This window comes from Mugil cephalus, chromosome 10, assembly GCF_022458985.1.
Source record: "Mugil cephalus isolate CIBA_MC_2020 chromosome 10, CIBA_Mcephalus_1.1, whole genome shotgun sequence".
Taxonomy (NCBI): Eukaryota; Metazoa; Chordata; class Actinopteri; order Mugiliformes; family Mugilidae; genus Mugil; species Mugil cephalus.
Genome location: NC_061779.1, coordinates 14050517 through 14078082, shown reverse-complemented (window position 1 = coordinate 14078082; position 27566 = coordinate 14050517). Strand labels below are relative to the sequence as shown.

The 27566-nt window shown below is 41.9% G+C and overlaps 1 protein-coding gene across 2 annotated transcripts; it reads left to right on the top strand.

Annotated features, from left to right (window-relative positions):
- chd2 (chromodomain helicase DNA binding protein 2) lies at positions 1–27566 on the top strand. 2 transcript variants are annotated; one of them, XM_047595955.1, is made up of 42 exons: positions 1–220; positions 1632–1698; positions 1836–1896; positions 3913–3972; positions 5288–7294; positions 10745–10979; positions 12028–12114; positions 12281–12342; positions 12754–12879; positions 13231–13407; positions 13934–14073; positions 14181–14406; positions 14489–14589; positions 14692–14733; positions 14841–15019; positions 15102–15226; positions 15318–15534; positions 15616–15705; positions 15794–15984; positions 16079–16267; positions 16387–16549; positions 16693–16845; positions 18419–18490; positions 18715–18864; positions 18956–19104; positions 19215–19311; positions 19406–19498; positions 19613–19786; positions 20217–20386; positions 20469–20510; positions 21097–21236; positions 21326–21464; positions 21561–21711; positions 21879–22001; positions 22099–22221; positions 23084–23224; positions 23395–23511; positions 23608–23786; positions 23880–23979; positions 24067–24250; positions 24336–24582; positions 25606–27566. In XM_047595955.1, the coding sequence occupies exons 5-42, from the start codon at positions 7233–7235 to the stop codon at positions 25889–25891; spliced, it is 5442 nt and encodes a 1813-aa protein (XP_047451911.1). In that variant the 5' UTR covers positions 1–220; positions 1632–1698; positions 1836–1896; positions 3913–3972; positions 5288–7232; the 3' UTR covers positions 25892–27566. The 2 variants fall into 2 exon arrangements, with proteins under 2 accessions (XP_047451911.1, XP_047451912.1); XM_047595956.1 differs by lacking the exon at positions 12754–12879 and having other exon boundaries at positions 2–220.

The following is a 27566-nucleotide window of genomic DNA, read 5'->3' as shown; positions in this document are numbered from 1 at the left end:
GGCTTACGTTGAGAGGAAAGTGGGCAGAGCCGCTGAAGGATATCAGCTCAGGCGGAGGCGGAGAGGAGGACACACGCAGCAGAGGAGCGAGGCGGTGAGGACGGAGAGGAGGAAGGGCGCAACGATGCGCCTCAAAGACCCACCAAAACGACGAAAATCGCCCAGAAATGACTCTCTGGCCGCGGCAGACGACGGGGGATAGACCCGGCCCGATAAATGGGTAAGAACTTACGAGTAATCATATATTATTAGCTGAAAAATACGAGCCGGGGTTGTATGGCAATATGGTGGAAAGAACGACAGTCAGACGCAGTGTTGTAAAAATGGCCATGGTGTGTTGTCAGCGAAGAAAGGAGAAAACGACCTAGAGCCTGTAAACTGCACATATTTATGTTTTAATTGACAGATTTTGCATGTTTGCTGGCCCTGTTTCGAGTTAACTTAGTTCATATTTGGACAGGCACATTTGTTCTCGAGCTGTTTGGAGTTATTTCAACCTACGCATTTAAAATTTGCTTTGTCCTTGAAAGGGCAAATGCCCTTGTTTGAATTTGCTCGACAAAAACGACAAAAATAAGCAAATGTCTAGTTTTTTAAAACGTTGTATCGAGACTGACTGACACCAACATAACGAGCTTGAGCATATTTTTGTTTATTTTCAGTGTATTTGTTTTTTGGCATTTTTCGTCGAATTGAAAGTCGAAAATATATTTAAAAATCGACGATTTAATACATTGCCTTATCCTAGAGTGTACCAATGTAGTTTTACAACAAGATTTAACAAAGTATTATATGCCTAATGCTTATTATTTATAAATAGTTTAAACAAATAGTGGCAAGTAGTCAAAATGCTCAAAATATCATTATTGAGAACAATTCTTTAATAGTAGACACCACACATAAACTATACTTAAGTGGATGGTCAAATTAAGGTTGTGTATGTTACAAAAAGCTTAGATATACCTCGAAATACAAAATAGGGTGTTGGCTTTTAACCCTTTGAGGTACAGAATGAAGAAGTAATTTGAATATTTACATATATTCAGTATTTCCAAGTCACATTACACCTCCAAGACATGTGAAGGAAGATTTTTATGTTAGAAAGCTTCTCTACAGGTATGTGAATTTGAGGAAATCCTAAATACTGCATTAAAATTAAATAAAGAAATAAAATCATCTTAAAATCTCGATCCCATGGACGGTGTTGTTGATTCGCCCACACATAAAGACAAATACTATTCAATATAAATACATATGATATATAGCCCTATATAATAGTTATTTATATCCTAGACTGCATTTTTTAAATCCTAAGGATTAGTACCACCCGGCACATAACAAAATGTCCTCTTTAAGCTATTCTCCGATGGATGTTACTGTTGAAGATGTATTTTGTTGCATTTTGACCTACTAAGGTTGGCAAAGACAAAGCATTTCCACGACTAAATATGCATCTACTTATTTGTGATTTACTTAATGAGTTAATAAGCTCTTAAACAGTCCAAAAAATAACCTTTGAAATGTATTGAAAATAATCACTCTGTTAGTGACTGTTTTTAATACTCGTGTACGTTAAGATTTTTTCAATTGTAACTGAAGAATCTATTATAATCATCATTTGTATTTTGCAGGGGTTCCCCTTGATGTTTAACAAACAACGTCAAAGAAGACGGGACAATGTTTCTCCCAGGCCAAATGGTATGTTATTTTACACCAGCTCAAGACGTTTTTTACCGTCTTCTCCGTGTCTTTGTCTTTACTGCTACATACCAGTAGCCAGTAGGGTGTGCTGTTGGCACATTTAATTTCTAAACCGCTATTTTTCTGTTTTGAAGGGCTGACATTTAGCCATCGTGACTTGAAGGATTCGGGTGGTTCACGCTACAGTGGAGATTTGTAAGTATCATTTTCAGACCGATGTAATGTTCTTAGAAGGTCCCTCACATTTCATCTATGTATTGAATTCTTAAAGCATGCTTAATTTATAAATATAGACCACGTATCTGACAACACATTTGTTTTTTACTTTCATGTGAACATCATACAAGGAAATTGTAGTTGGTATCATTAGTTATCATTACATGCGGAAAGGCAGGAGAGGGTCGCCCCCTAGTGTACGATTTGGTAAATATGCACTGTAATTAAAAATGTCTAAGTTAACCAGCGCATGACTCTGGTTTTAAATGATTTTCTCCCAACCTAGCCTTAAAGCACACTCACTACAACTGTCAATTCACCTCAGAACTTTTTTTTTTTTACCTTAAGTACCTGAACTATTAATCGGCCCAGAGACAATAAAAATAGTTTGGTAATCAAATCTGTTGAGGCTTAACATCATGCCTATAAGTTGTCTTCAAAGCCGACAACTTGGTGTTAAGTCTTACCTTCTACAACTTGGTGTTAAGTCTTACCTTCTATGTTTGCAGCTGGACACCTTCGTGTATTTTATCGTAATCAACATTCTGCTCTTTCAATTAGCTAGCTAGCTTATGAGTTGACCGTGATTATTCTTTTAGTCATGAGGTTGTTCCAAGTAGCCAACATGAACATTAACGCATTACACTCCCATTGGTCTTATTTATAACACCTAACCATGTATGTAGGCAAGAAAGGAGCTAGCTTTACACTCCCAAAAGACTCGGGAGATGGTGTTTCGGCGTAACTTGTTTACCAATTTACTACTTTGGAATTTACGTTTAGAGTAGTACTAAAATTAAAGACTTGCACAAAGACTCTTAATAAAACTAATCTGTTGTCGAATGTTAAAGTTGTACATGTGGACTCATGTTAAAAATATTTCTCGCATAGTCGTCACACCAACGAAAAACTTGCTCAGTGTGATTAGTGTCTACTTTTAATGGCCTTGGTGCTTGTGATGACCTTTCCCAAAATTATGAGATCTAAGTTACCTTTACACCAACATATGAATTAGAAAAGCCAATGAGTAACTCGTAATGTAGCGACAACAGTTACTTCTTGGAATTCAGGCATATACTAGTAGGGATTTTCAGGAACACAGTAAATGTTATCTACATGCTGGGTTTGCTCAGTACTTTGACTCAGGGATTCAACTCTTATCATGTTTTATTGAATATTTTCCATAGATGATGCCAAGTTTAGTAAAATTTGCATATCAACCTGCCCTAAACCTAGAAATGCAAATTATTTTTACTGCTCTTTCAAAATGTTTTCTTCTAATTTCATTTCTTGGTTTGGAGTAGTGGTGGAAATAGACACGAGTCCTCAAAATAAGAAGCCTAAAATTTGGTGGACTTTTACAACACCTTCAGAAGAAGTTTGGGGCTTTGCAGTCCACCTGCTATGGGGTTACATGACTGTGCCAAGAGCACATAAATGAAGTTAGATAGTTGGAGAAAAACTTAGGTTTCACTTATATACCAGTAATGATGGTGAAGATGATTTACTTTTTTTGGTGGCATCTGGCCTCCTACATACTATTACCTTCTGAGATAATTTTTTACTCAAAAATGTATCTCAACAATTAACATGTTTGTAGATTTCGAAACATACATGTTACTTATGAATATGCTTCTGTAATGATATTAGATTACACATATTATTATAGTTTAGGGGGGAAAAAAGCATTGGCTTTGCCGTTTAGTGCTACCCAGGATTGACTGGCTCTGATCATAGACAGAACAATAGATTTTAATTAATAGTTACATTGAAGTTGGACTTCAACTTTCTGAGACAAACATCTCTCACATCAAAACTGTTGTTTGCTTGAAAAAGCAGCATCAGGCATCTTAATTAATAACCACTGATGTTAAAAATCAGAAGTCACTTACATACAACTAGTTGTGTTTTTAAAAAAAGAAAAATCTTGAGTGGATCAAATGTACGCAAAGACATCTTTGAACATTAATTCATTGTTCCTTATCTCCTCCACAGCAGGGACTTGAGAGACCGGAGAGAAGATGTTCAAGTTGAAAGGAAAAAGAAGACGGCTCTGTAAGTTTCTTCTGTATTTATTCACAGGCTTACTGACTGTAATGTTAAGAACATTTAGCTTTCTTAGAGTTTCCCTATATTCAGTTTGAATAGGTCAGTTAAACCATACTTCTTATTTAAATGTGAAATACTTAGTACCAACATTCTAGTTTTAAAGGCTAGCAAAAGTCCTAGATTATGCATAACCAAAGGATAAGTAGTTTAATAGTAATACCTGCATAGCAGTTCAATGTGGCTCCAATTTAAGCTATTGAGGCGTGGATGTTGGCTGTGTTGCCTCCTGTTGGCCACATTTCTCCAGTAGTTCCTATTTTTGCTGTATTAAACCCCTTGTAGAAAAAAGGCCAACCCCCTAGTCATTGTTATTTTTATTTATTGTCAATCCTAAGTGCCCTGAGAGTCTTTTTTTTATGTTGTACGGTGACATGAAAACTAGCATTGTTTGAACAGCCATTTTTAATAACTGACAGTGGTGCCCATCATTTATTTGGCTACTCTTATAGTCATTTTGTCAATTTAAGCTACAGATCTTGCATCTTTATATACAGCATTGTTTTCTTTCCCGCCTGTGTTGTTGTGTTTTGATCTTAATTTGTTTGAACATCACTGCTATCGCCGCTGTTGCGTAATTAAGTTTTACACGTAACAAATTATGTGCCTCCGAGGTCATCGTACCCCTGGTGGTCAGTTGAAGGATTTTTTAAAAGCTGGAGCATTTATTCATTTCGCTGATTGCTTAGTACCACAGCACACCTTTTTTCGAAGCCCAACAAAAACGCGATAGTGCAAATGTTATCAGTGTAACTTGTTGCACTTCTTTTCATATAACTCAATGCTAACAGTTAATAGGTGGAAGCTTCTGTCTAATTTATTTACTTCATTTGATGCGTTAAGCTGTAATGCTTGTCTTATTGGAAATTAAAAACGTAAAAGTTTTGCGTTAGGCCTTTTCCTATGATTTTATAAAACGACCAACCTTTAGGAAGATTCGTTACAAACCTTGTCAGATTTTGTTATTAGCATTTAATACATTATGCTAATCCTGTGACTTTTAATTACATTTAATGTGAATAGTAATTATGTTAAATTATGTCTTTTTTAACGGTTGTTAATTCTCACAAATGCTCGTCTTTCAGGATGGCGCGTGCATTTGCGCACTGCTCGCTAACGCAACTGAAAGCTAGCTACATATGTTACTGAACTGGCGTAATTTTGGTGTAGGTTAGCATGATCTCAGACTGCTGGACAGTGAATCATTACCCATTTCAGTTGCACTGTGGGCTTACAATTCTTCCTTCTTTTTTATCCTATCAAGACCCCATTCAACTGGATATTGCTGAAGTGGAGACAGCGTTGTTTAACGTGAAGATGGCAAGCGATTTGGCGGTTAGCCAAATTTTGACGAGATGAAACCTTTTTTTCTGACTGGACTTTGTCTTTTGGATTTTTATTTTTTTACTACGTCGTGGACTCTGGAACACCGTTGCTGGCCCGTACAGTGGACACGTTAAAAAAAATTATTGTTTTTTATTTTTTGGGGAACACAAATCATCAGCCTTTGTGTACATTTGATATTCAAATGTTGTTTCAAATAAAGTGTATGTCCTCGTATTTTTCCCTGGCTTTGTTTCATTAGCTAGTTCACCAGAAAACCACACATTTGGCGCTATGCTTTGAATACGTTCACGTACCTCATCTCGGAAATTGGTTTAATTATTTCAGCTAATCCATACAAAAAATAATTTTGGTCTCCAGTGACTTGGTGTTATTGTCGAGGTTGGCCCAAATTATTTTAAGGGTTAAGTTATTACGCTTCGTATTGGGTTGACGAATCTTGCGAAGTAATAATCTATTTTCCTGGAGTTGCTGTCCAAAAGAAATAATCGCCTTGATTGACCAAAAACGGGTAAATGGTTGATGAAAATGCACCTTTGTGCTTTAATCAGTGCCACTGGAAAACCTTAAACTCAAAAAACAACTGAAGAAAACACTCACTTGTACAAGAAGTTTAAAAGGATTTCAGTCTCAACCATCTTTGGTCTGATCACAAATGGTTTCCATGCCCTGTCTAAAATGGCTACTGCTTGTCCTTCTTCCTGTCTGGGCAGGAAGTGATGCAGTTGGTGCAAATATATACTTTTACAGCCTATCTGCAATCTTACCTGTTATGTAGTGAGAAAAAAGGGTTTCCCTTTGAGGCTTGTGTCTCAGGGATGAAAATATATGCAAGTTTAAATAAAAGCAACATTTAAACATAATAAAAAGGGGTGGGACTTAAACATCACCTGAGTGTGGGGTAAATGGAAATAACGTCAATCAAAGGCAAAGCTTTCAGAGCAGGGAAGGAGCTCTAGATGGCGGCTGAGCCTTGGGAAGGGTGCCATGGGCTTTCGTCAGACCGTTCCTTCAGCCTCGATTTCGTCCGCGACCGCTTGAATTTTGCGATATTTTGAGCGCTACGACTATCCGGTCGCCTTTTTTAACGCGAATAGGCGCGTTTCGGGTGTTTTTCGGGCCGTTTTTGTGTGCCGTGAGAGCCGCTTGTGCTGGTGGAGAGCTCGTCGTTGTTTTCCATACAGGGCTCTGGCAGCCATGGCGCGCCTCCATTTTTAGTGGTGCTGCTCGCCTCTGTCGCTCTGAGACTGTCAGTAGATGAAGACTGTAAAGGCCTACAGTACGCTACGATAGGCTTATTTGTTTTGTTTTCTTGTCATTTATTAAGCTATTGTAGATTTATTTTTATTTTTTTTACAGTTTCTTTCTTTTATTCCGAGTCGCATAAATATTTAAACCGATAGCAGCGAACGAGGCTCGTAATAGTCCCTTTATGGACTAGCACCTTTTCTCCACATTGAATTGACATGTTTACACTGTGTGGTGAACAATTTACAGCTTTTTCTCATCCTTAAATGTTATTTTTCTAAAGCTTCATCTGATGACGCAGTTACAATTAACTGCATGCGGCTCGATCCTATAGTGAAAGAGACACGGTGGATATTTAACTTATCGTAACAGCACCTGTCATATTTTTCTCCCCCACCTCTGGATTTTATTTACATTATCGGTGTAAATAATGGTCACCAATTGCTTCGACTTAATGTCATTTTTCTGCACTCGTGTCGCACCGCCTGGGTTTTGACTGCCACCTGAGCACAGGCAAATCTTGTGGGACTTGTATGATAGTCCATGCTTCCTCTTAACTTTTTGACAGTAAATACCGGGACAAAAGGATCACCCTGTCACATTTTCAGGACACTACGATGATGAAGACTAAAAGTAAAAAGCAAGAAGATGAGGGATCGACTCATAGCAACGCATCAAGGTATGATCCCTAATACTTCACCTTTTTCCATATCTGCTTTGATTGTTTACCCTGTCGAGCATGGTTGATCACCTGTGTAACATTTGCTACGTGCTTTTGAAGAAGTGCACCCGTGTCATGAATGACCTTGCTTTTGTTTAATAGCCACACCCTGATTTTCCTACCATTTCTTAACACTCAGTAACCGAGGCCTGTGTTAAGAGATCTTTGCCCACAAGATGTTTATGTCTTAGACCACAGGGAAACTCATTTGACCTGTATTATGTTGCAAATGATTTGTCACAAATGTTACATGTCCTGTCGCTATAATGTTATATGACCTTGTCTTACTAGTTGCTGCTGCATTGCACCATTTTTATCAACGTTGATGTGTGGATTTTGTTTGTTTCTGAATCTATTGCACTGATTTGGTTGGTTACCTATGGACACTAATATATTCAGGGTTTTGGATGTGTTACATGAAACATGCTTTGCCTGTAGTTATTGCACATGATTTGCAAGTGGCTACACTTTTTTCATTTTTATACCAGTCTCTACTTTTTTTATACATATATATATGAACATGTTCTTAAAGTTTTGAACAAGTTAAAAAGTTTTAGAAGATCATATTTGTTTATGCGTAGTTATTTCTTCCTATTAAAAGCCCTTCATCATTAACATTGTGATGATTTGTAAATATTTTTTCTTGTTTTCGATGGCAAAACTCTTTCACTTTTGTTATGGCAGTAGCATTTTAACATTTAGCTTTATGTTTTTTTTATTTATTTTTATTTTTAGTTCCAGAAGCTCTTGTGGATGGGATCACTTGATTTGAAACATTTTTCTTAAAAGTATTATACCTTTAAACTTAATTAATTATTTCTTTATCTTGTCAAAGAAGAATTACATCCAGTTGTAGCTTTAATCAGAAAAAAAACTGTACTGCAAGTTAAAAAGACACATTTTGTATTGCTTTATAACTAAAGGATCCTTTGAATGATTCTTGTGGATGTAAGATGTGAACAATGTTAATTTATATTTTAATCGGGTTATTTTTGTATCACCTTGACAGGATATTTAAATATGGTGCCATTTTTGCAGCATTGTCTTCATTTCTTAATGTAAAGTGTTGACATTTGCAAGTGTGTATCTGTCCACCCTCAGGTATCTGAATCCTCACATACCTAAACGTATGTTGATCAATAAAGACATCACTGCATCATCTCATTTGCATCGTGTCAGGACAATGCAGGAAGACACTAACCTTTATTCAAAAGGGAAGATGTTTGTATTTACTGCATAACTGCTGTTTCCCCAAGATGTCAGTGTTAGAACTGTTTTGAAAACAGCCATGTTTTCTCAGCAAATAATACAGCCTGATTTCAAAAGACTGTTGTGTTTTTAGATAAAGACACAGAGAAGTGTGGGAGCTAAAAGCAGGTACTAAAAGCAGGTAATCACCCTCTCAGCATTTTACTGACTGTACATTGCAGCAGGTTACATCACACTTGTAGTTTTTTTGTGTGTGTGTGATCTTGTGGCAGCCATTTTAGTGTTTTCAGCTGAGTGAAACATGTCCTCTGCAAGGGTGATAGCTTTAACTTTGACACATGGATAGATGAGCATAGTGGGCTTTCAGAGCAGCAGAAAAAAGATACAGAAATTCTGCCATCTTCACCATATAATTATACACGTCAGTAAAGTGCAATTTACATACTCTCCTTGTCACAAAATGGCCCTTGCTTTGTGTGCCCAGCTTGCTCACTTATCTGTATTAAAACTCAGCTCAGAACTACACAGAGGAGGAACAGGAAGAGTTCAGGCCTCGGAGAGCCTGCTCTCTGCGCTGTGATTGGCTGGCTCTCCACCTAGCAACCGGAGGGCCAATAGTAATTCAGGATTATGTCTATGCCCCGCCCACCATGACCTCTCTTAAAGCGGAAGCGGCCATGTACTTCCGAGTTTGGTCATAGGAGCAGCTCAAGGGACGAAGAGCGAAATTTAGTAACGGTTATTTTAACACCTCCTGTGCTGTGGTTATTTACTTTTAACATATTATTTCACCATTTCCTTTGATTATGATATCAGTATATCAACGAATGACAGAATACAGATGGATATTCTTAACACTTTTGATGTTAAGTAATAATCCTTTCAAGTTTCAGAATCAGATTAACTGTGGTTAATAAATGTAGAACGAGTAAACTCGTATATGCATTGGACTCTTATAAAGTAAAACATATGGGCCCACATGTTTACCAGGGCTCTACGTGTAAGGGAGATTTAATCAGGTTTAATTAGGTAGTGCAGTAGGTAGCGACCCCGTGTGTCGAGAAAAATGCATTGCAGGCAAAGAAAGCCAATCCCAAACAACGTAGTTTATTCATGATGATGGTCCGTCCCCGTTACATTCATTTGCATTTATTAACTTCAGATTTGAGCTGGCCTCACTGTATTTATAACTGGATTATTTGCATCAAAATTGAACCTAATAGCACCATGAGATTTCCTTTTGAAATGTCCTCTGAACATGTAAATCTGACTTTGAGGCGTTGCTGTTTCTAAAGGACGCCAGAGTGAAATATGATGAGATGATTAAAATCCTTAAAAGGTTTAATTATTTGTGGATTTATCTGGCGTTTTCACTTTAAAAAAAAAAAAAAAAATCTTCAAATAAAACAGTTCTCATTCATATTTATATTTATTCAAACTTCTCCTAACTAATACTCAGCTAAGCATGTGACGATGCTCCAATCTAAGGGCCATTATCGTACCTAGTTTAGGATCAAATGGAGGAGACCCTGGACTCATTGTTCCATTGGTTTTCAACCGTTCTGTAATTACTATTCTTCTCTAAAATATGCCTTAAGCTTAGTGAGGACATGGATCGTGCTTCTTGAAACGGGAGTAGTTATGTAACCTCACTGTGTTGCGTATCAGTTTTTGGTAAACACAGTATTCTTGTGGTGTTTTTTTAATTATTTTACAGCTCTTCTTACGTTTCCAGTATATTTTAAATGTGTGTAGCCAGAGAAGTGATGCCTCGTTCTATGAATATTTGGCCCTGTTACAAGTTATTGTACAAGTTATTGTAACAGGTCCGTGAACTCTACAGCTGCTCAAAAACACGTAAGAGGATTTGTGCGCCTTACGGAGAGAAAGGGGTTATTATACGGCGAACTGTTAGCCGAGTAAAGAACACCGTGCATGATGTAACAAGGTTTCTGTTTCCTCTCGGCCAACAGTCGCAAATTACTCATGCTGTCGAGCCCTTGCAGTTTCTTCATGTCCTAGTGAGGGTGTGAACACCGAGACATTTTTAAGTTGCTGCCACCATCAAGTCACTTTTTTGGCATGATTTGATTGTTTTCACACAATTATTAATTAAGAAATGGTTCAGCGTATGTGCAGCAGTATCCCCCCCCCCCCCCTCCACCCCACAAAAAAATGAACGTATTCTTGTTCCTGTAGCAATTCAGCTTCAGAGGAGTCCAACCGCTCTGCGTCGGAGTCGGGAAGTCAGTCAGAGAGCGAGCATGGTAGTGAGAGGAGGAGATCCCACAACTCCGAGTCAAACAGCTCCTCGGAGTCGGAGAGTCGCTCGGAGTCAGAGTGCGAGTCCGCCGGGTCCAAATCACAGCAAACCACAGCCGAGGTCAAAGACAAGCCAGTTAGAAAGAAGGAGCGTCTGGCAGATGTGAAAAAGGTAAAGGTCATTGAATTAAGACTTGTGTGGAGACTTTCTGTGTCTAAACCTGATTACGGTTCCTCCTCCTCCCCTGATGCTGGGGATTGAGTTAACGCAGATTGTATAACTGGGCTCTTAATGTGATTATGAAGGTGTGACGTCCAGTTTTACAAGTAGGCCTTTATCCACACTGTCCTTGTATGTGTGTCGGCCTCTGCTGTGTCCAAGGTCTGTGCTACAGCTCGGTCCTAAGGATTTTCAGTGTGTGCATTGTTCAACTGATAGAGACACAATCCTGCTTGCCCTTCTTAATCTTAATTAACCACAAAAAAGTATGCTATGATGGTTGGTACATACCACATCTAAATTAAACAGTTAATAGGAGAACTGATTTTTTTTAATTAAAAAAACAAACAAACAAATTCGCTGCTATTTTAACAACTGAAGCAAAAAAGAAAAAACCTACTGACTGTTCAGCCACAACAATAAAACCACCGAGCTGTGGGGTTGTCCATGTGCTACTAGCTAAACGACACACAGGCAACCAGCCACCCACATGATGCAAACAAGAGCGTGATTTTTTTTTTCCCCCTCTGACAACTCCCAGTCTGGGAAAACCCCTCAAGTTCTGCAGTTCTGCAGATGCGCTGACCCAGTCATCTAACACTCACAGTTAGACCTAACGCATTTGTATCAACCGGATAATCCATGCTATTCACTTGACCAGGTGATTATAATGTTATGGCTGATGGTAGCTTCACACTAAATATTTGCTGCTTTTTTAAATATTTTTTTGAACTGTGAGCCAGATGTAATTTTTAACCATTTACTGGATGAAATGATAGATTTAATTAATCTGAAGAAGGCCCCTGAGAAGCATGAGGCGTGTTTCACTAATGTCTGGCATTCACACACTTTAATTATTTAATAAGATTTAATTATTTACGGGAACGTTAATTATTATCAGCAGCCCCCGTAGCTGCTGTAATACTTGCAAGTTAGGATAGAATTTGGGACAAATTCCTGTAGTGATCCAGAATGCCTGCGTCTTCGCCTCTGTTCACAGATGTGGGAAGAACATCCAGATGTGTACGGCGTCAGGAGGTCAAACCGCAGCAGGCAGGAGCCGGCTCGCTTAAACATCGGAGCCGAGGTGAGCGGACATGAGACGGTGAAAAGCAGAGAAGATGTGCAACATTTGGCTCGAGTGTCTGCATTGGCATCAGATTCTCTTTTTAAACGAGCAGCCGGTGTCCTCTAGTGGACATTCTGACGTATTGCATTAATTGACTTGGCCGCTCTCTGCTGTGCGTTCACAGGGCAGCAGCGACTCGGAGGGGGAGAGTCCTAAAAGAAAAACGTCCCGGGGGAAGAAAAAGGAGTGAGTATGCAGATTGTGAACGCGATTACTCTGTCATTGTCATCTATTATTTATTCAGCAGCACAGAACCTCATTGTTTCAAGTGTTTTTGAATTCTGCCATGAGACACTGAACCCTGTTTGCAGTTCATGTCTGTCTGTGTCTGCCAGTCCGTGTTCATACTGTGAATCATTTAAAGCTTATTATTTAACGGGTATCTGTTTGTCTCAGATTGGTTAGATTCTGTTAATTTAAGCCCGCCAGGCGCTGCTCTGCATTTAAATCAAATCAGATTAGGTCGGATCGGTGGCTAATCCCTGATCAAATTGGGTTGTGCTGAACACCTCATGGCCTGCGTTTAAACTAAATCAGAAACTATAAATAGCAGTGATGGGCCTTGAGGGTGAACTTGTGGCATTTCTTTGTTGTAAGAAATATCTGGAAAGATGATGATGAAGAGGAGGAGGAGGAGGATGAGGAGGAGGAGGAGGCTTCCGACAGTACAGACAGTGAGCAGGAAGAGAAAAAAGTTAGATCCAGACGACTTCCTGCTAGAAGGTAAGAGTGTAGCGAAGCCTGGCCATCAGACAGCTACCCACTGGTCATCTCCAAATCATTCCATGTTGTTTGAATACGTATTTCCATCTTTATTTGATTGTGAGTAACGACATTGAATTCTGCAGCCTCATGTAATTATGAAAATGTTATTATATTATTTTTTAATATTTTTTTTAAACTTTTTTTTCTAAAATTGGCTACAGTTGTGCTCTGAGCTGTCTAAAGGCCGTTGGCTGCACTCAGGCGTTTTAGGCTCGTCAGTCTGTCACTTCAGGAGCTAAATAGCCAGGAGTTGAGTTCATTATCTTTAAACGTCTTTCGTATTTCCATGTTTAACTCTGTGTCTTACAGGCCTCAGACCAAATCGTCAGGTTCCAAAAAGCAGCTGTCTCAGAAAGGAAGGAAGTCCAGGAAGCAGGAGTCGTCCGCTGAGGAGGAGGAGGACGACGACGACGAAGATGACGACGACGACGGAGAGGACACTCCGAAGAGACAGACTCGAAGGAGGGGGGCCACTAAGGTCAAGAGGTGAATTTCTGAATGCAAAGTCCCTTTAAATTAGAAAGAATACGAGCCGCTCCAAAGTCGACAAAGTGGTGTCTTGCGTATTAGTTTGCAATTGTAATGCAGGTAAAGTCTTGTTAAAAATGACGCGTCTATCCATTTAAGTGCAGTTATGTGAGATTTATCCAACGCACGTCTCCCTAGAAATATACCTGTCATTCATCTACATATATAGCTTTTTTTTAATCTGTAAAAATAATTGTTGTTCAAAATTTATTAGCACAAACTGTGCAAAAGCTCCACCGGTGGAATAATGACTGACCCGCATACTCTATTACGTAGTCTGAGTGTAGGAAAATAAAGGTTTAACGTTACTAAATGGGAGCCAATCAAACTGAGGCTTTGTGCTAAAATATGACTAGAATTAAAGATACAGATCTGCTCCAAATAAATAGTTAAGGTAGATGTAGCCCCTCATGTATTTCTGTTATCGGTCCAATGTTTCCGTCCAGACTTCACACTGATCACATGTACCACTTCTGTGCTGCAGTTACAAGGAGGACCAACACGACTTTGAAACGGACTCTGACGACCTGATCGAAATGACGGGCGACGCCGGAGAGGAGCAGCAGGATGACGACAGCGAGACCATTGAGAAAGTCATGGACACCAGGACCGGCAAAAAAGGAGGTGATACATTTTCATTCATTTGCCACTATTTTGAATAAAAACAAATTGTTAAAATATATCCTGCCTTTGGGCACGGTTTAACTTTTTTTTTTTTGTGGATCCTCCAGCCACTGGAGCCTCCACCACTGTGTATTCTGTGGAGGAGAACGGGGACCCGTGCGAAGGCTTCGACCCCGAGAAAGACGAAGGGGAGACTCAGTATCTGATCAAGTGGAAGGGCTGGTCCTACATCCACAACACGTGGGAGAGCATCGACTCTCTGACGCAGCAGAAGGTCAAGGGACTAAAGAAACTGGACAACTTCAAAAAGAAGAACGACGAACTGTGTTCATGGTGAACGTCTTTATTATTTTTTTTGCAAATTTCCCCTCAAGTTTCTTTGAAGGTTGCTTTTAAACCATCACTTTGTTTGCAGGTTGAGGAAAGCGTCTCCAGAGGACCTGGAATTTCACAACTGCCAACAGGAGCTCACGGCCGACTTGAACAAGCAGTTTCAGATTGTCGAGCGCATCATTGGTGAGAAGCTTCTGGCCTTGTTGCTGCTGCACATAGTCCTTTTCCTTTTTATGCACAAGTTGAACTAAAACACATTTTATTGTATTATTTTATCATGAACAGCCACAAAAACAGGAAAGACGCCAGGATCCTCTGACTTCCCCTGTAAGTCAATCCTGCCCTGCACTCATCTCCTCCTCCTCCTCTTCCATCAATGCTTCTTACCTCTTTCTCTCATCTGCTCATCTAATAACTTTTTTTTTTCCACCCAGCTCACAGTCACAAGACGCCGTCCTCCAACGAACCGGAGTACCTGTGCAAGTGGATGGGCCTGCCCTATGCAGAGTGCAGCTGGGAGGATGGAGCGTTGGTTGGAAAGAAGTTCCAGCACTGCATCGACAGCTTCACGAACCGAAACTCCAACAAAACCGTCCCCTCTAAAGACTGCAAGGTAGAGAGGCGTTTCCTGACTTTCTTGCTTTTAGTTTGAATCATGTACGATAACTGATTAAACATGTGTTTTACTATTTCAGGTATTAAAACAAAGGCCGAGGTTTGTTGCATTGAAGAAACAGCCGTCGTACATTGGCGACGATAACCTCCAACTGAGAGATTATCAGCTGGATGGGTTGAACTGGTTGGCTCACTCCTGGTGCAGGTGCTGTATAATTAATACTAATAATAATACAAATTTGTGGATTTACTCGTTTAGAAAACGCAGCCTAACCGTATCCGTTCATTCTCCTCAGGTGCAACAGCGTTATCCTCGCTGACGAGATGGGACTGGGAAAGACCATCCAGACTATCTCCTTCCTGTCTTACCTCTTCCACCAGCACCAGCTCTACGGGCCCTTCTTAGTGGTGGTGCCTCTGTCCACGCTCACCTCCTGGCAGAGGGAGTTTGACACCTGGGCCCCAGACATGAACGTGGTGGTCTACCTTGGCGACGTCATGAGCAGGAAAACGGTAGGTCGAGTTCGCCTGTTGTGCGTCTGGTGGCGTCTGCAGAGTCGGTCGCATGAACTTGAGCTTCTCGTTCGTGTGTAGATCCGCGACTACGAGTGGGTGAACCATCAAACCAAAAGAATCCGGTTCAACGCGCTGCTCACCACGTATGAGATCCTGCTTAAAGACAAGGTAGGTTCCTTCGTGTGTGTGTGTGTGTTCATGCTTCCTTTTATTGATGCACAGAGAAGCTTCAAGTATCTTTAACTTTTGATCCCAGGGCGTCCTCGGGAACATTAACTGGGCGTTCCTGGGCGTGGACGAAGCTCACAGGCTGAAGAACGACGACTCGCTGCTCTACAAGACGTTGATGGAGTTCAGGTCGAATCACAGGCTCCTCATTACGGGGACGCCTCTGCAGAACTCCCTCAAAGAGCTCTGGTCCCTGTTGCACTTCCTCATGCCCGACAAGTACGTCCCGATTTAGACTCTAAATAGGAAACTGAAATCAGTTTAAATTCCAGTTTGACGTGAGGGGGGACATTATGTCTGTCGTGCGCTACAGGTTTGATTCCTGGGAGGATTTTGAGGACGAACACGGGAAAGGACGGGACAACGGTTACCAGAGTCTCCACAAAGTCCTCGAGCCTTTCCTGCTTCGACGCGTCAAGAAAGATGTGGAAAAATCTCTCCCGGCCAAAGTGGAACAAATCCTGCGTGTAGACATGTCTGCACAGCAGAAACAGTTTTACAAGTATGATTTTTTTTTTCCATCCTTTGTAGCATTTTTTTTTTTTTTTTTTGTCCTCATGTTACGTACAGTAGCTGCATGCCTCCTCTCCATTAGCTTAATTTGCTGCTGAATATTTCCAGGTGGATTTTAACGAGGAATTACAAGGCTCTTGCAAAAGGGACCCGAGGCAGCTCTTCAGGCTTCCTGAACATTGTAATGGAGCTTAAAAAGTGCTGCAACCACAGTTTCCTCATTAAACAGCCGGAGGAGGTAGAGAATGAAACACAGCTGGATTACCTGCAGGTACGTCTCCTTGTGAACCCCGTTGAGCTCCGAGGATCACCTCGGGATACCTCCTCCACCAGCTCCGGCTTCTCATATGTTGCTTGGCCTTACGTAATTTGCCCTTATTCACACTTTTCTTTTTTTAATCTTGCTTTTTTTAGAGTTTAGTGCGGGGCAGCGGGAAGCTCGTTCTGCTCGACAAGCTGCTGACCAGACTCAGAGAAAGAGGCAACAGAGTCCTGATCTTCTCCCAGATGGTCCGGATGTTGGACATTCTGGCTGAATACCTCGCTAAGAAACGATATCCATTCCAGGTAAGACTGACCAAACCAGTGATGCTGTGGTTGCTCCACGGTGACCACGACAATGACGCAGTGTTTCGCATACAATTTTAACACTATGGTGGCCCACCAGGGTCACGTTTACTCCGGCGTGTTCTCATAACGAATCGGAAATATTCCTGCACGTTTTCCAACGTTGTGTTTGCGTTAGTTTTCCTATTACTCTCAGAATCATCTCTCCCTCCCTCCCCTCTCCAAAGCTTCCTCCCCTCAAGACCCTCCACACACACCAGTCGCTCACCTGCTCTAGTTGAATTTAACCCCACGGAGAAAACGTCACCTTTTAAAACCCAGTCTTCGTGCTGGAGATTTATCATAATTTAAGGAAAGTTATTCAAAACCCGAAGGAAGTGACTCCAGACGTGACGTGAACTGGCTTCACTTCATAAGCACCAGCTGGCAAAGTTAGACTAAAGGCCAACTGTTTACCATAAATTAGATTTATTTGCTGATACTTTACATGCTCATTACTCTTACATTTGCCCATCGAATGCCACGTCCCAGCAGCATTTTGTTTAGTATTCCTGTAAATAAACTGCACAGGCTGCTGTTGCTATTCGTGTTATTACGGTAATTTAAAGACGGACTCATTAAGAAACGCATCTTGTTCTGTGAGTCGTATACTGAATGAATAGCTTTTAATAGTTGGAATAGCATCATAATTGGGGGCTTTTTATTAAGACGGCAGATCCCCCACCCACCAATATTTCATGGTCTCATGAAATATTGGTGGGAAGCGCTGAATGATGCGCCTCTATTAGGACTCTGCAGCCAACGGAGAACGACTTTGGGGCTTGTTCCCAAATAGCATTTCCGCCGACTAAAGAGAGGTTGTTTGGAACCTAAATTACTGACTGATGGTATCTGCTGAAACAAGTTGTATGCAGATGTTGCTAAAGAGTTGGCAAAGGCCAGAGTTACTGTTTATGCTGCGGTCAGAATGTGTTGGTTCGCTATAACTTGTGCAAGAATCAAACCGGTTTCCCTGTTGGTCAGAGATGAGCTCGATAACTTATTAGGGATCAAGAAAGCCTGGTGGAAATATCCGATGTGATACAAACATGGAAAGATATTTTGAATGTACTTTTATTCTTTTGTGAAGAGTTGTTGATCATAACCTCTCTGTGTATTTCCCTTATCTCCCTTAACGATACCAGTCAGTGGAGGCGCTTTTTTTTTTTTTTTATTGCTGTTTACAGTGAAAGGGCCTTTTTGGATGGTTGCACCGGGCGAATTAAACTCGGATGAGGATCCGATGTCAGTGTTGTCGTACACATACTCTGCCAGGCTCAGGGTTCACGGGTTTATTTATATCAACGAGTTATTTTCTGCCGGAGACCAGCCTGGACTCTCCTGCAAGTCCCTCTTATCGGGTCGTTCACGCCGACTTAGACTTTACATTAGACTCCTGCGTTCATTCTGAACGTATATACCGGCTGCGGAGGCGTGTGAACCGAAGTGATGGCGAGGTTACTGCATATAGCTGTTCAGGGCGCCTCCAAAGGCTAAAATCTGTCTTTTTTTTTTTTGCCTCTGTCCTCTTCAGCGGTTGGACGGATCCATAAAGGGAGAAATACGAAAGCAAGCACTGGACCACTTTAACGCAGAAGGCTCAGAGGTACGTAGCAATAATAAGTGGATGGAAGCTACAGTGTTAAAGCTGCAGTAAATTAAACCCCTCGAGTTTTTTATTTTTATGTGAAGCAGTTCTAAGACCATGCACTTGCCACAGTTACTTGTGCATTCGGAGACATTTTGAATGTGAGGGCAGCAGCAGGCCGCAGATTTGCAAATATGGTTAAATAAGACGATTTATTCACAAATGTTTCATCTGTTTTCCAGGACTTCTGCTTCCTGTTATCCACCAGAGCTGGAGGTTTAGGTATTAACTTGGCCTCAGCAGACACCGTAGTCATCTTCGACTCTGACTGGAACCCTCAAAACGACCTGCAGGCACAGGCCAGGGCCCACAGGATCGGCCAGAAGAAACAGGTAGCCTACGGCTCAGGTTCAGCGGCTGTGATTGTGGATTTGCTACATAACTGGTTTAATGAAAACATGTCCGCGTTTTCTCCTTTCGTAGGTTAATATATATCGACTCGTCACCAAAGGAACGGTGGAGGAGGACATCATCGAGAGGGCGAAGAAGAAGATGGTCCTGGACCATCTCGTCATTCAGAGGATGGACACCACCGGTCGGACCGTGCTGGACAGCAACTCAGGAAACACAAAGTAAGGGTTTGGAAGCGTGGCGTTTGTTTTCGATCGGGATTCCTTTTAGCGTCGGCTCCTGCCGTGTTCAAATTCCTCATTGCTGCTGTTCTTCTTTTTCTTTTTAACAGCTCAACCCCGTTCAACAAAGAGGAACTGACCGCTATTCTCAAGTTTGGTGCTGAGGAACTTTTCAAAGAAGCAGAAGGAGAAGAGTCAGAACCACAGGTGTCACAATAATGAAAATATGGAGCAAACTAAAAAGGTTGTCGTGTGACTTAGTGGGAAAATTAAACCGGGCTTTCTTTCTTTGTTTCTGTAGGAGATGGATATTGATGAGATCCTGAGGTTGGCCGAGACGAGGGAAAGCGATCAAGGCTCCAGTGCGACGGATGAACTTCTGTCTCAGTTTAAGGTACCTTTCTTTCTTTTTGGTTACATGCACATAATTCAGACACTGATTTAAACATAAAATAAAATGAAAACTGGTATTCCTGCCTTTAAAACGCTGATTTTTTTTTCTCTGCAGGTTGCCAATTTCTCCAGTATGGAAGAAAGCACTCAAGACTTTGAGGACAAGCCCACGCGGGAATGGGAAAGTATCATTCCTGAGGAGCAGCGGCGTAAAATCGAGGAGGAGGAGAAGCAGCGGGAGATGGAGGACATCTTCATGTTGCCCCGGAGCAGGAGCTCCAATAAGAGGGTAAGAGGAGTAAATCCTGTTTGTTCACACTGAGTTGCATTGGATTCTCTCTTAAACCTGCAACGGTCATGCAGTTTGGTAAATGAATCTTTGAACGTAAACATTTTTTTTTTTCTTTTAGCTGCTTATCAAATCAAGATTAAGTTACAGTCGTGTAATGAATGTGGCTGCAGCTTCAATTCACATCCAGATTAATCGGATTAACCGTTTCCATAAAGAAATGAGAAGAATAACAAGTGCTTCTGTTTTGCATTGTTGCTGCGAAAGTTGATGTATATTTATTTGATTTGATTTCATACTCCACAGTACGAAATGCACATCCTTTCGTCTATTTTGTGCTTTGCCAAAGCCGCTCTGAATATGCTGGCAGCTCTGAGCTTTTGAGACGAGAAAAAAACCTTTTAAAAGTACCGCGCCTTTTGTGTGTCAGGCTCGGGCCAATGACAGCGACAGCGACGTGGGCTCCAAGCTGAAGAACCGCTCCTCGGGCTCCGAGAGCGAGACCGACGACAGCGACGACGACAAGAAGCCCAAGAAGAGGGGGAGACCCAGAGCTCGCAAGAACAACGTGGAGGGCTTCACCGACGCAGAGATCCGCAGGTAAAGGAGTCGCTCTCCTTCTTTGTTGCTCAGCTGCGCTTGACGCTCACAACCCCTAACAATAAATTTGAATTCTTTACAGGTTCATCAAGGCATACAAGAAATTTGGATCTCCACTTGAAAGGTAAGCATCTTGATTACTCGTATAAATAGCTGAAATTAGCATTTAATCTGGGGCTGGGTGATATACTGGTTCATACCCAATACCCGTATTAGTTTTCTGTTATGAAATGAATTTTTAATATACCAGCATATCGGTGTATTTGATTATACAGCGTTAGGAACTCTGCGCCAAGAGACACTGACCATTTTCAATGTAAAGCTTCTAAACAAGAGGACGATGAAAAGGTCTGAAAAATTAAGCGGAAGATGGAGAAGAAAAAAAAAGTTGCCGTGTCGGTTGTTTTCGTTTTTTCCGAGTGACCAGACGTTCCCGTTATCTCTGAGCTGTAAACGTCCCTGGATTTCCACATCAGCAGGCAGTGCTAACATGGGGCCATGTAAACCCGTTTTACTACTAGTGAAGGATTATTCTACAATATTTACTAATCGCCACATAAAATAGTCCATCCTTAGTCAATTTACTGCATTAATTCCTCTCTCTACCAGTAGAAAATGTTGTGATTATGTATTAAAAAATGTATGTAATTTTTTGGTCATACAGCCCTAATTTCATCACAGTGTTTGATCAAACTGCGTCTCTTTTTCAGGTTGGAGGCCATTGCCCGAGACTCTGAGCTGGTGGACAAATCTATAGCAGATCTGAAGAGACTCGGTGAACTCATTCACACTAGCTGTGTGGCTGCGGTGCAGGAGCACGAGGAACACCTTAAGGAGAACCCAGTTGAAGGTATGTTGCTTTTACTTGTTTTGATCACTTAAAATTAAATTAAATGAAGCGTTTTCAATTCAGTAAAGTGGCTCATGTTATTTCTCCAGCCAAAGGTCCTGGGAAACGACGAGGAATTAATATCAAAATCTCAGGAGTTCAGGTCAACGCCAAGTCGATCATTCAGCACGAGGAGGAGTTTGAGCCTCTGCACAAAGTCGTACCAGCCAACCCCGCTGAGAGGAACAAGTAAGAGTCCACAGCTCCGTCCTTTGTACCGTGTTCAGGAGAAGATCACCTGTGTTACACATTGAGTTCGACTCCCGTCTGATTGTTTTTCCTCAGGTTCCAGCTGACGTGCAGGGTGAAGATCGCTCACTTTGATGTGGACTGGGACCTGCAGGACGACGTCCAGCTCTTGCTCGGCATTTACGAGCACGGCTTTGGCAACTGGGATCTGATCAAGACGGATCCTGACCTCAAACTAGCTGATAAGGCAAATATCTAATAACTACCCTTAAGACTTTTATTGAGTTTTGCTTGAAAAAAACGCTGTCGTCTTCTTTGTGTTTGTCTTCCACCGCACTCAAACTTGTCTCCGCCACCTCTTAGAAACCTGGTGTGTCTCACCAACAGTCTAACAGTCGCGTCATTCACATACAGATCCTCCCAGACGACCCAAGCAAGAAGCCTCAGGCCAAGCAGCTGCAGGCGAGGGCCGAGTATCTCCTCAAGCTGCTGAAAAAAGAGCAAGACAGCACAGATCAGTCTAAAGGAGGGGAGGAGGTAAGCGGCCGTTACTCACCGAGCGTTCACGTCTGCTGTGCTGACGTTTAAACTCGCTTGTGCCTCATATCCTGTCTCCTCCTCCTCCTCCTCCAAGGTCAAAGTGAAGAAGAGGAGGCCTCGCGCGAAAAAGGAGAACAAGGTTCTCAAGGACGAGCAGGGCAATGACATCTCGTCCCCGCGCCTGTCCGACAACCCGTCAGAGGAGGGCGAGGTCAAGGTCAGACATGAGCTTCATTTCCTTTTCTGTGGCCAAAGAGCTGAATTAGGAGTTTTCTATGTTTAATGTTTTGCTTTTATTTTCAAAATTTAACCATATTTAGTATAATTTGGCCTTTTTTTGTGAAAAAATGTGTAACGCCAAAGTGAAAACCAGTAAGTTAATTTAAATTTAAGTGATTGCGCAAATATTCACCACATTTAACAGCAATCAGCAGAAGGCCCTGGATGGCTTTTTAAGGTAGAGGGTAAAATGAATCCATAAAAACATGTGAAAATCTTGCAAGGCGGTCCAATTCTGTCTGCAGGGGAACTACAGTTTGCTTTATTTTCCAGCCAGACAATGAACTGATACAGTAAAATCTCAGCCGACATCAATAACAGATGATTGTTCTGGAGAGGTTGAGTAAAAGCCAAGACCTCTTTTCTGGTCGAGTGTGAGTGTGAACAACACTTCTCGTCCAACCACAGTCGGTTTTGCAAAGATTGTGCAGATGTGCGAGCCTGATAGAGACGTATCAGCTCAGACTCAGTGCTGTGATGATGGCCAAAGAGGTTTCTGCTGAGATAAGGTAATCCTTTATTTGCCCCACAGTGGGGAAATAAAGTGCTGCAGCAGCATGCAGTTTAAAGGAGAGATAAAAAGGTAAACACTATAAATACAAAATTATTGAAAATGAAATCTAATAGAAGGCGTACACTTGAGGGAACGCTGACTTGAAAGGTGGTGAATATTTACGAGTGTATACGCGCTGCAGTTTTATTTTTTTAGAGAAGCAGAGTAATCCTCATCCTCGAGATGCAACCTGCCGTTTTGTTTCGTGGCTTGACCTGCTCTCGTGTCCGTTCATGTGTCCGAGCAGGGCGACGGAACAGAGAAGTCCCCCGTCAAGAAGAGACCAAAGAAAAAGGACAACAAGGAGAACAAGGAGAAACAGGGAACTCCTAAAAAGGAGAAGGACGGGGACAAAGAAAAGAAGGGAACCAAGCCCAGGAAAGAAAAGGTATTATAGTGAGAGCAGCGCTCACATTTAACGCACATGCCGAAATGTACCTTTTTTTTTGTTTTTTTTTATTATTTCTTATTTTGTGACGTAAAGCTAGAAACTCTCCCCCCATCCTGTAAATAATCTATTAAAGCTGTCATTGGACGTCTGGTATTTTTTGTCCTCAGGCTAAAGGCGGCAGAGGGAAGAAGACACAAGGTCCAGTTCACATCACAGCTGGATCTGAGCCCATCCCCATCGAAGGAAAGGAGGACGATGAACTCGACCAGGAGACCTTCAGCATTGTGAGTTTTCCCTCTAATTCTTCATCCATTTATCAGTATTTATTTATTTATTTTTTACCTGTGTTTACAATAATCGAGTGAATCTCCGTCCTTTAGTGTAAGGAGCGCATGAGGCCGGTGAAGAAGGCCCTGAAGCAGCTGGACAAACCAGACGAGGGCCTCTCGGACCAGGAGCAGCTCCAGCACACACGCACATGCCTCCTGAAGATCGGAGACCGAATCACAGAGTGCCTTAAAGCTTACAGCGACCCTGAACACGTCAAAATATGGCGAAGGTGAGATCATCGGATATCGTCTTGATTAAGTTAAACACGATTCGTATCTGTTCCACTGTAATAACTGTTTTTGTGCTTCTTTTTTTGGGACAGAAACCTCTGGATCTTTGTGTCAAAGTTTACAGAGTTTGGTGCCAGGAAGCTTCACAAACTTTACAAAATGGCTCAGAAGAAGCGATCGCACGAGGAGGAGGTGAGTCTGGAGGACGCGTTGGGGAGTAAACGTGATCGTGCAGTGTGTGTAAACCAACGCTGAAATGATCGCGCTGCTCTTTTCCAGAAGGAGCACAAGAAGAAGGAGGACCCCTCGGGGAGGGGGAAGTCCTTCAGACCCGAGCCCTCCGGTTCCAGTCGGGACTCCACGGGTACTCAGCTGTCCTCCAAGCCTGGATCTCACCCTCCTGGATCCCACGGACACCACAGAGACTACAATGCGTCCAACAAGCGCCACTTTGTTAATGACGGTACATGTGGTTTCTAAACTGTGAAGGGGAGATCATAAATGAACGTCCGCGTTTTGTTCCTTCACTGTCAACCGTTTCATTTCAGATCGAGGAGACTGGCAGAGGGACCGTAAATACAACTACCCTAGTAACAGCAACCAGTCCTGGCAGGGAGACCGGCATCACCCGTACGACCCCCATCGCTATAAAGATCACTACGGTGACCGCCGTCCGCACGGAGACTCGTACCGCAGCTCGGGCAGCTACCGCAACAACAGCTCCCCTCGGAAAAGACCCTACGAGCCGTACAGCAACGACCGGGACCACAGGGGGCACCGGCCCTACTATGACAGGTTAGCTACCCAGACCTGGACCTTTTGAAGAACAAGTACGTTGGTACTTGACGTAGAGTGCAGCTGCTTTTCTGTCATTTCATCGTATGTCTGTATTATAAACACACCTTTCACTGTACCTCAGTCCATACAGTAATAGAGGGTATGAATTGATGTCACTGCCGCCCAGGGCCACGCCCCCCTTGAGGTGCAAAAACATGGTGACATGTAGCAGTAAATACAACAAAACCGGAGAAAATGTGGATTATTGGATCAAATTAAGATTCACGATGGTCGATTTGGAAAAGTAGATTAGCCTCAGTTTCAGTTAGTTTAAGTTACGATAAAGTTCCGATAGTTCCGATAAATGTAGCTAAATATAAAGATGCTAACGCTAAGAGCTTTACTTAGAAGTAACGTTAGCCCTACAATACTGTAGCGTCAGACAAGACGTTAAAATGACGACGAGGAGTGATCACAAATATTCCTTTTATTGTTTTATGGTTGGAACTGAACTTAACGTACGACTTCATTAAAAAAAAAAAAAACAGTATAAATTAACATAATCTGACACTAAATGTGAACGACAACACCAGGTTTCTGTGTCTGGATTCCAGTTGTTTCTTCATAACGCAGCGATCCATTTACTACAGTTTTCTTTGGCATCTGACTGCTTTTCAAATCTGTTGGTTCAGTCAATCGCACAACAGCTCTTCAAATTTTTTTTTTAAATTAATTTTACAATTTAGACGTTATTGAAGCCTATGATTCAATCTAACGCGGCTCATCTCCATGTTCAACTGTCACTCTCTGCTGCTCAGTAGCCGTAACCACGGAGACGTCCGCTGGCTGTGACATCACATGCACATACCCTCTGTAAATAATTTGATGATTGTATTCAAATGTAAACATCTGCTCGAGTGACTGCTGCTTCCGGAGCAACATAAATAAATGTACACTTATAAAATAATCCAACTTCTTATTACAAACTTATTTTAAATAAAAATAACATTAATTAAAAACACTGTGTGACTCATGTTTCAGGCATCCCGACCCTAAAAGAAGGCGTCCTGACGATTTCCGTCCCAACTACCACCAGGGAAGAGAAGGCCCCCTTCAGGACTTCAGGCGGATGCCGGAGCACAGGCCGGCGGGTCCGTCGGGGCCGGAGCACTACAGCAGGCCCTTCCACCCGGACAAACCTCCCCCGCTGCTGGACCCCCGCTCCCCGCAGGCCCAGAAGTCCCCCCAGGACTCCCGGTCTCCCCTGGAGAGGCCCGTGGAGCCCAACGCCATTGCAGACCCAAACTGGAACAACAGGAAAACATAAAGTCCGCCGGAGCAGACCGGAGGAGCTGATCTGAAGAGTTTCACCCAGGGTCAACGCCACAAGCTGCTGCTGCTGATAATAATGATGATGATGATGATGATGATGGACAAGTCTGGCCAATTATAAGCTCACAGTGGAAAAGGGAATCAACATATGTATGCTCTGTACCAGCAAACCAAACTATTTTTCCCTCCCGGTGACTGTGGCTGCAAGCGATTTGCGCCCAGAAGGAGCGAAATGTCTCCTTCTGTCTTCAAGATGAACAAAAGAAAAAAACATGTATCTTTATTTAAATGAACTGACTCATCAGTTATTCATAGTAAGACTGAGTGGAACACTTCACGGATGCTTAGTCCCATGGACTAGTGTATAAGGAAAATTTAGGATACACGAACTGATGACTGAACTCAATCCTAAAAGTGCCTGAAGGTTTTGGCCTTTTTGAATGGTAAATGTATGGGATTATTCCCAAAGGAACCATGACTCGGACATCTGTTATTATTATTATTATTATTTTGTTTTTTTTAATTTGTTTTGTGTTGAGCTTTAAGTCTCGCGAATGATGTCATTAGGAGATTTCCGTACAATAGAATGTGTAACAATGTGTTATCATCTGCACCTTCAACCCATGTTTTGAATCTGGAGCGCGGGGCCAAGAAAAAACCGCGCCGCCCGGTTCTTTTTGAAAAACGATCAAACAAGCCAGTATGTTTCCTCTGCGCCCTCGACAGAAGGCCTGACTTGTTTTTTAACGATCTCTCTCTTCTCATGTGTACAAATGATCATCGTTTCTGTAAACTGTGTAGCTGTGTAAATCACTGCAATCATCTCTGCTCTGTTCACTTTAACCACTCTCCTCTTAGCAGGCCCAATGAGACGGAGGCTTTGTGAAGAAGTATTTATTGCGACGACTTGTGCAAAGGTTCATAACACTATTACGTAGAGCTATCCTTTATCAGTTCTTTCAGTATTGTGATGGTTAGGATTGGTATTTTCATGAATTTGACTCTTCCTTCTGCGAGAAGATGGAAGCATTTTCCTTCCTAATCGATGCTTTAGCAGTATTTTTGATTCTCGGACGGTCGTGCTGTTGTCGCTTAAAGTTTGTCGGGAGGAAGTCGTTGTCGACATTTAATTATGTTCATTACCTTCAGTCGCTCTTTTCCTGTGCCAAATCTGCTTGTGCCCTCCCTGTCTTTTTTTTTTTTTCTTTATGTTTGTCCGTTTGTGCCTTATTTATGTGTGTGCGTTATCGTACTGTTTACCGGTTCGTGGACGGTACCGAGGGCTGACACAGGCAGGGTGTGGTCACATTTGAAGAAAATCATAACGATTCAGTGGGAATCCGCCGAAGGGACCATGTGTTCTGATACTGTGTGGTTCTGTGATTTTTATTTTTATTTTTTTCCCCCTCCCAAAGTAGTTGGTGATTTGTGGGGGGGGGAGGATGTAAACGTTAGTGTAAAGGTATATTGAGTGCGTTTGTCTGGGGTACTCAGCCGACCGGTTCCAGTGAACAGCCAGCCCATGTTTTCTTCCAAACTACAGTTCCTGTATCATATGTTCTTTAAGAAAGTCTAAATAATTTATATTTGTGACAAGAAAACCACTCTTCATGAGAAATGTGCTGTACATATGTTTGGACATATGTAATAAACTTTGTTACACAATGAAA

Bases quoted from the DNA above. Each gene is read 5' to 3' on its own strand.
- chd2 (XM_047595955.1), top strand. From the start codon at position 7,233: ATGATGAAGACTAAAAGTAAAAAGCAAGAAGATGAGGGATCGACTCAT. The intron at 7,295-10,744 runs GTATGATCCCTA...TTGTTCCTGTAG, and splicing joins ACTCATAGCAACGCATCAAG to CAATTCAGCTTCAGAGGAGT. The intron at 14,590-14,691 runs GTGAGAAGCTTC...TATCATGAACAG, and splicing joins GATTGTCGAGCGCATCATTG to CCACAAAAACAGGAAAGACG.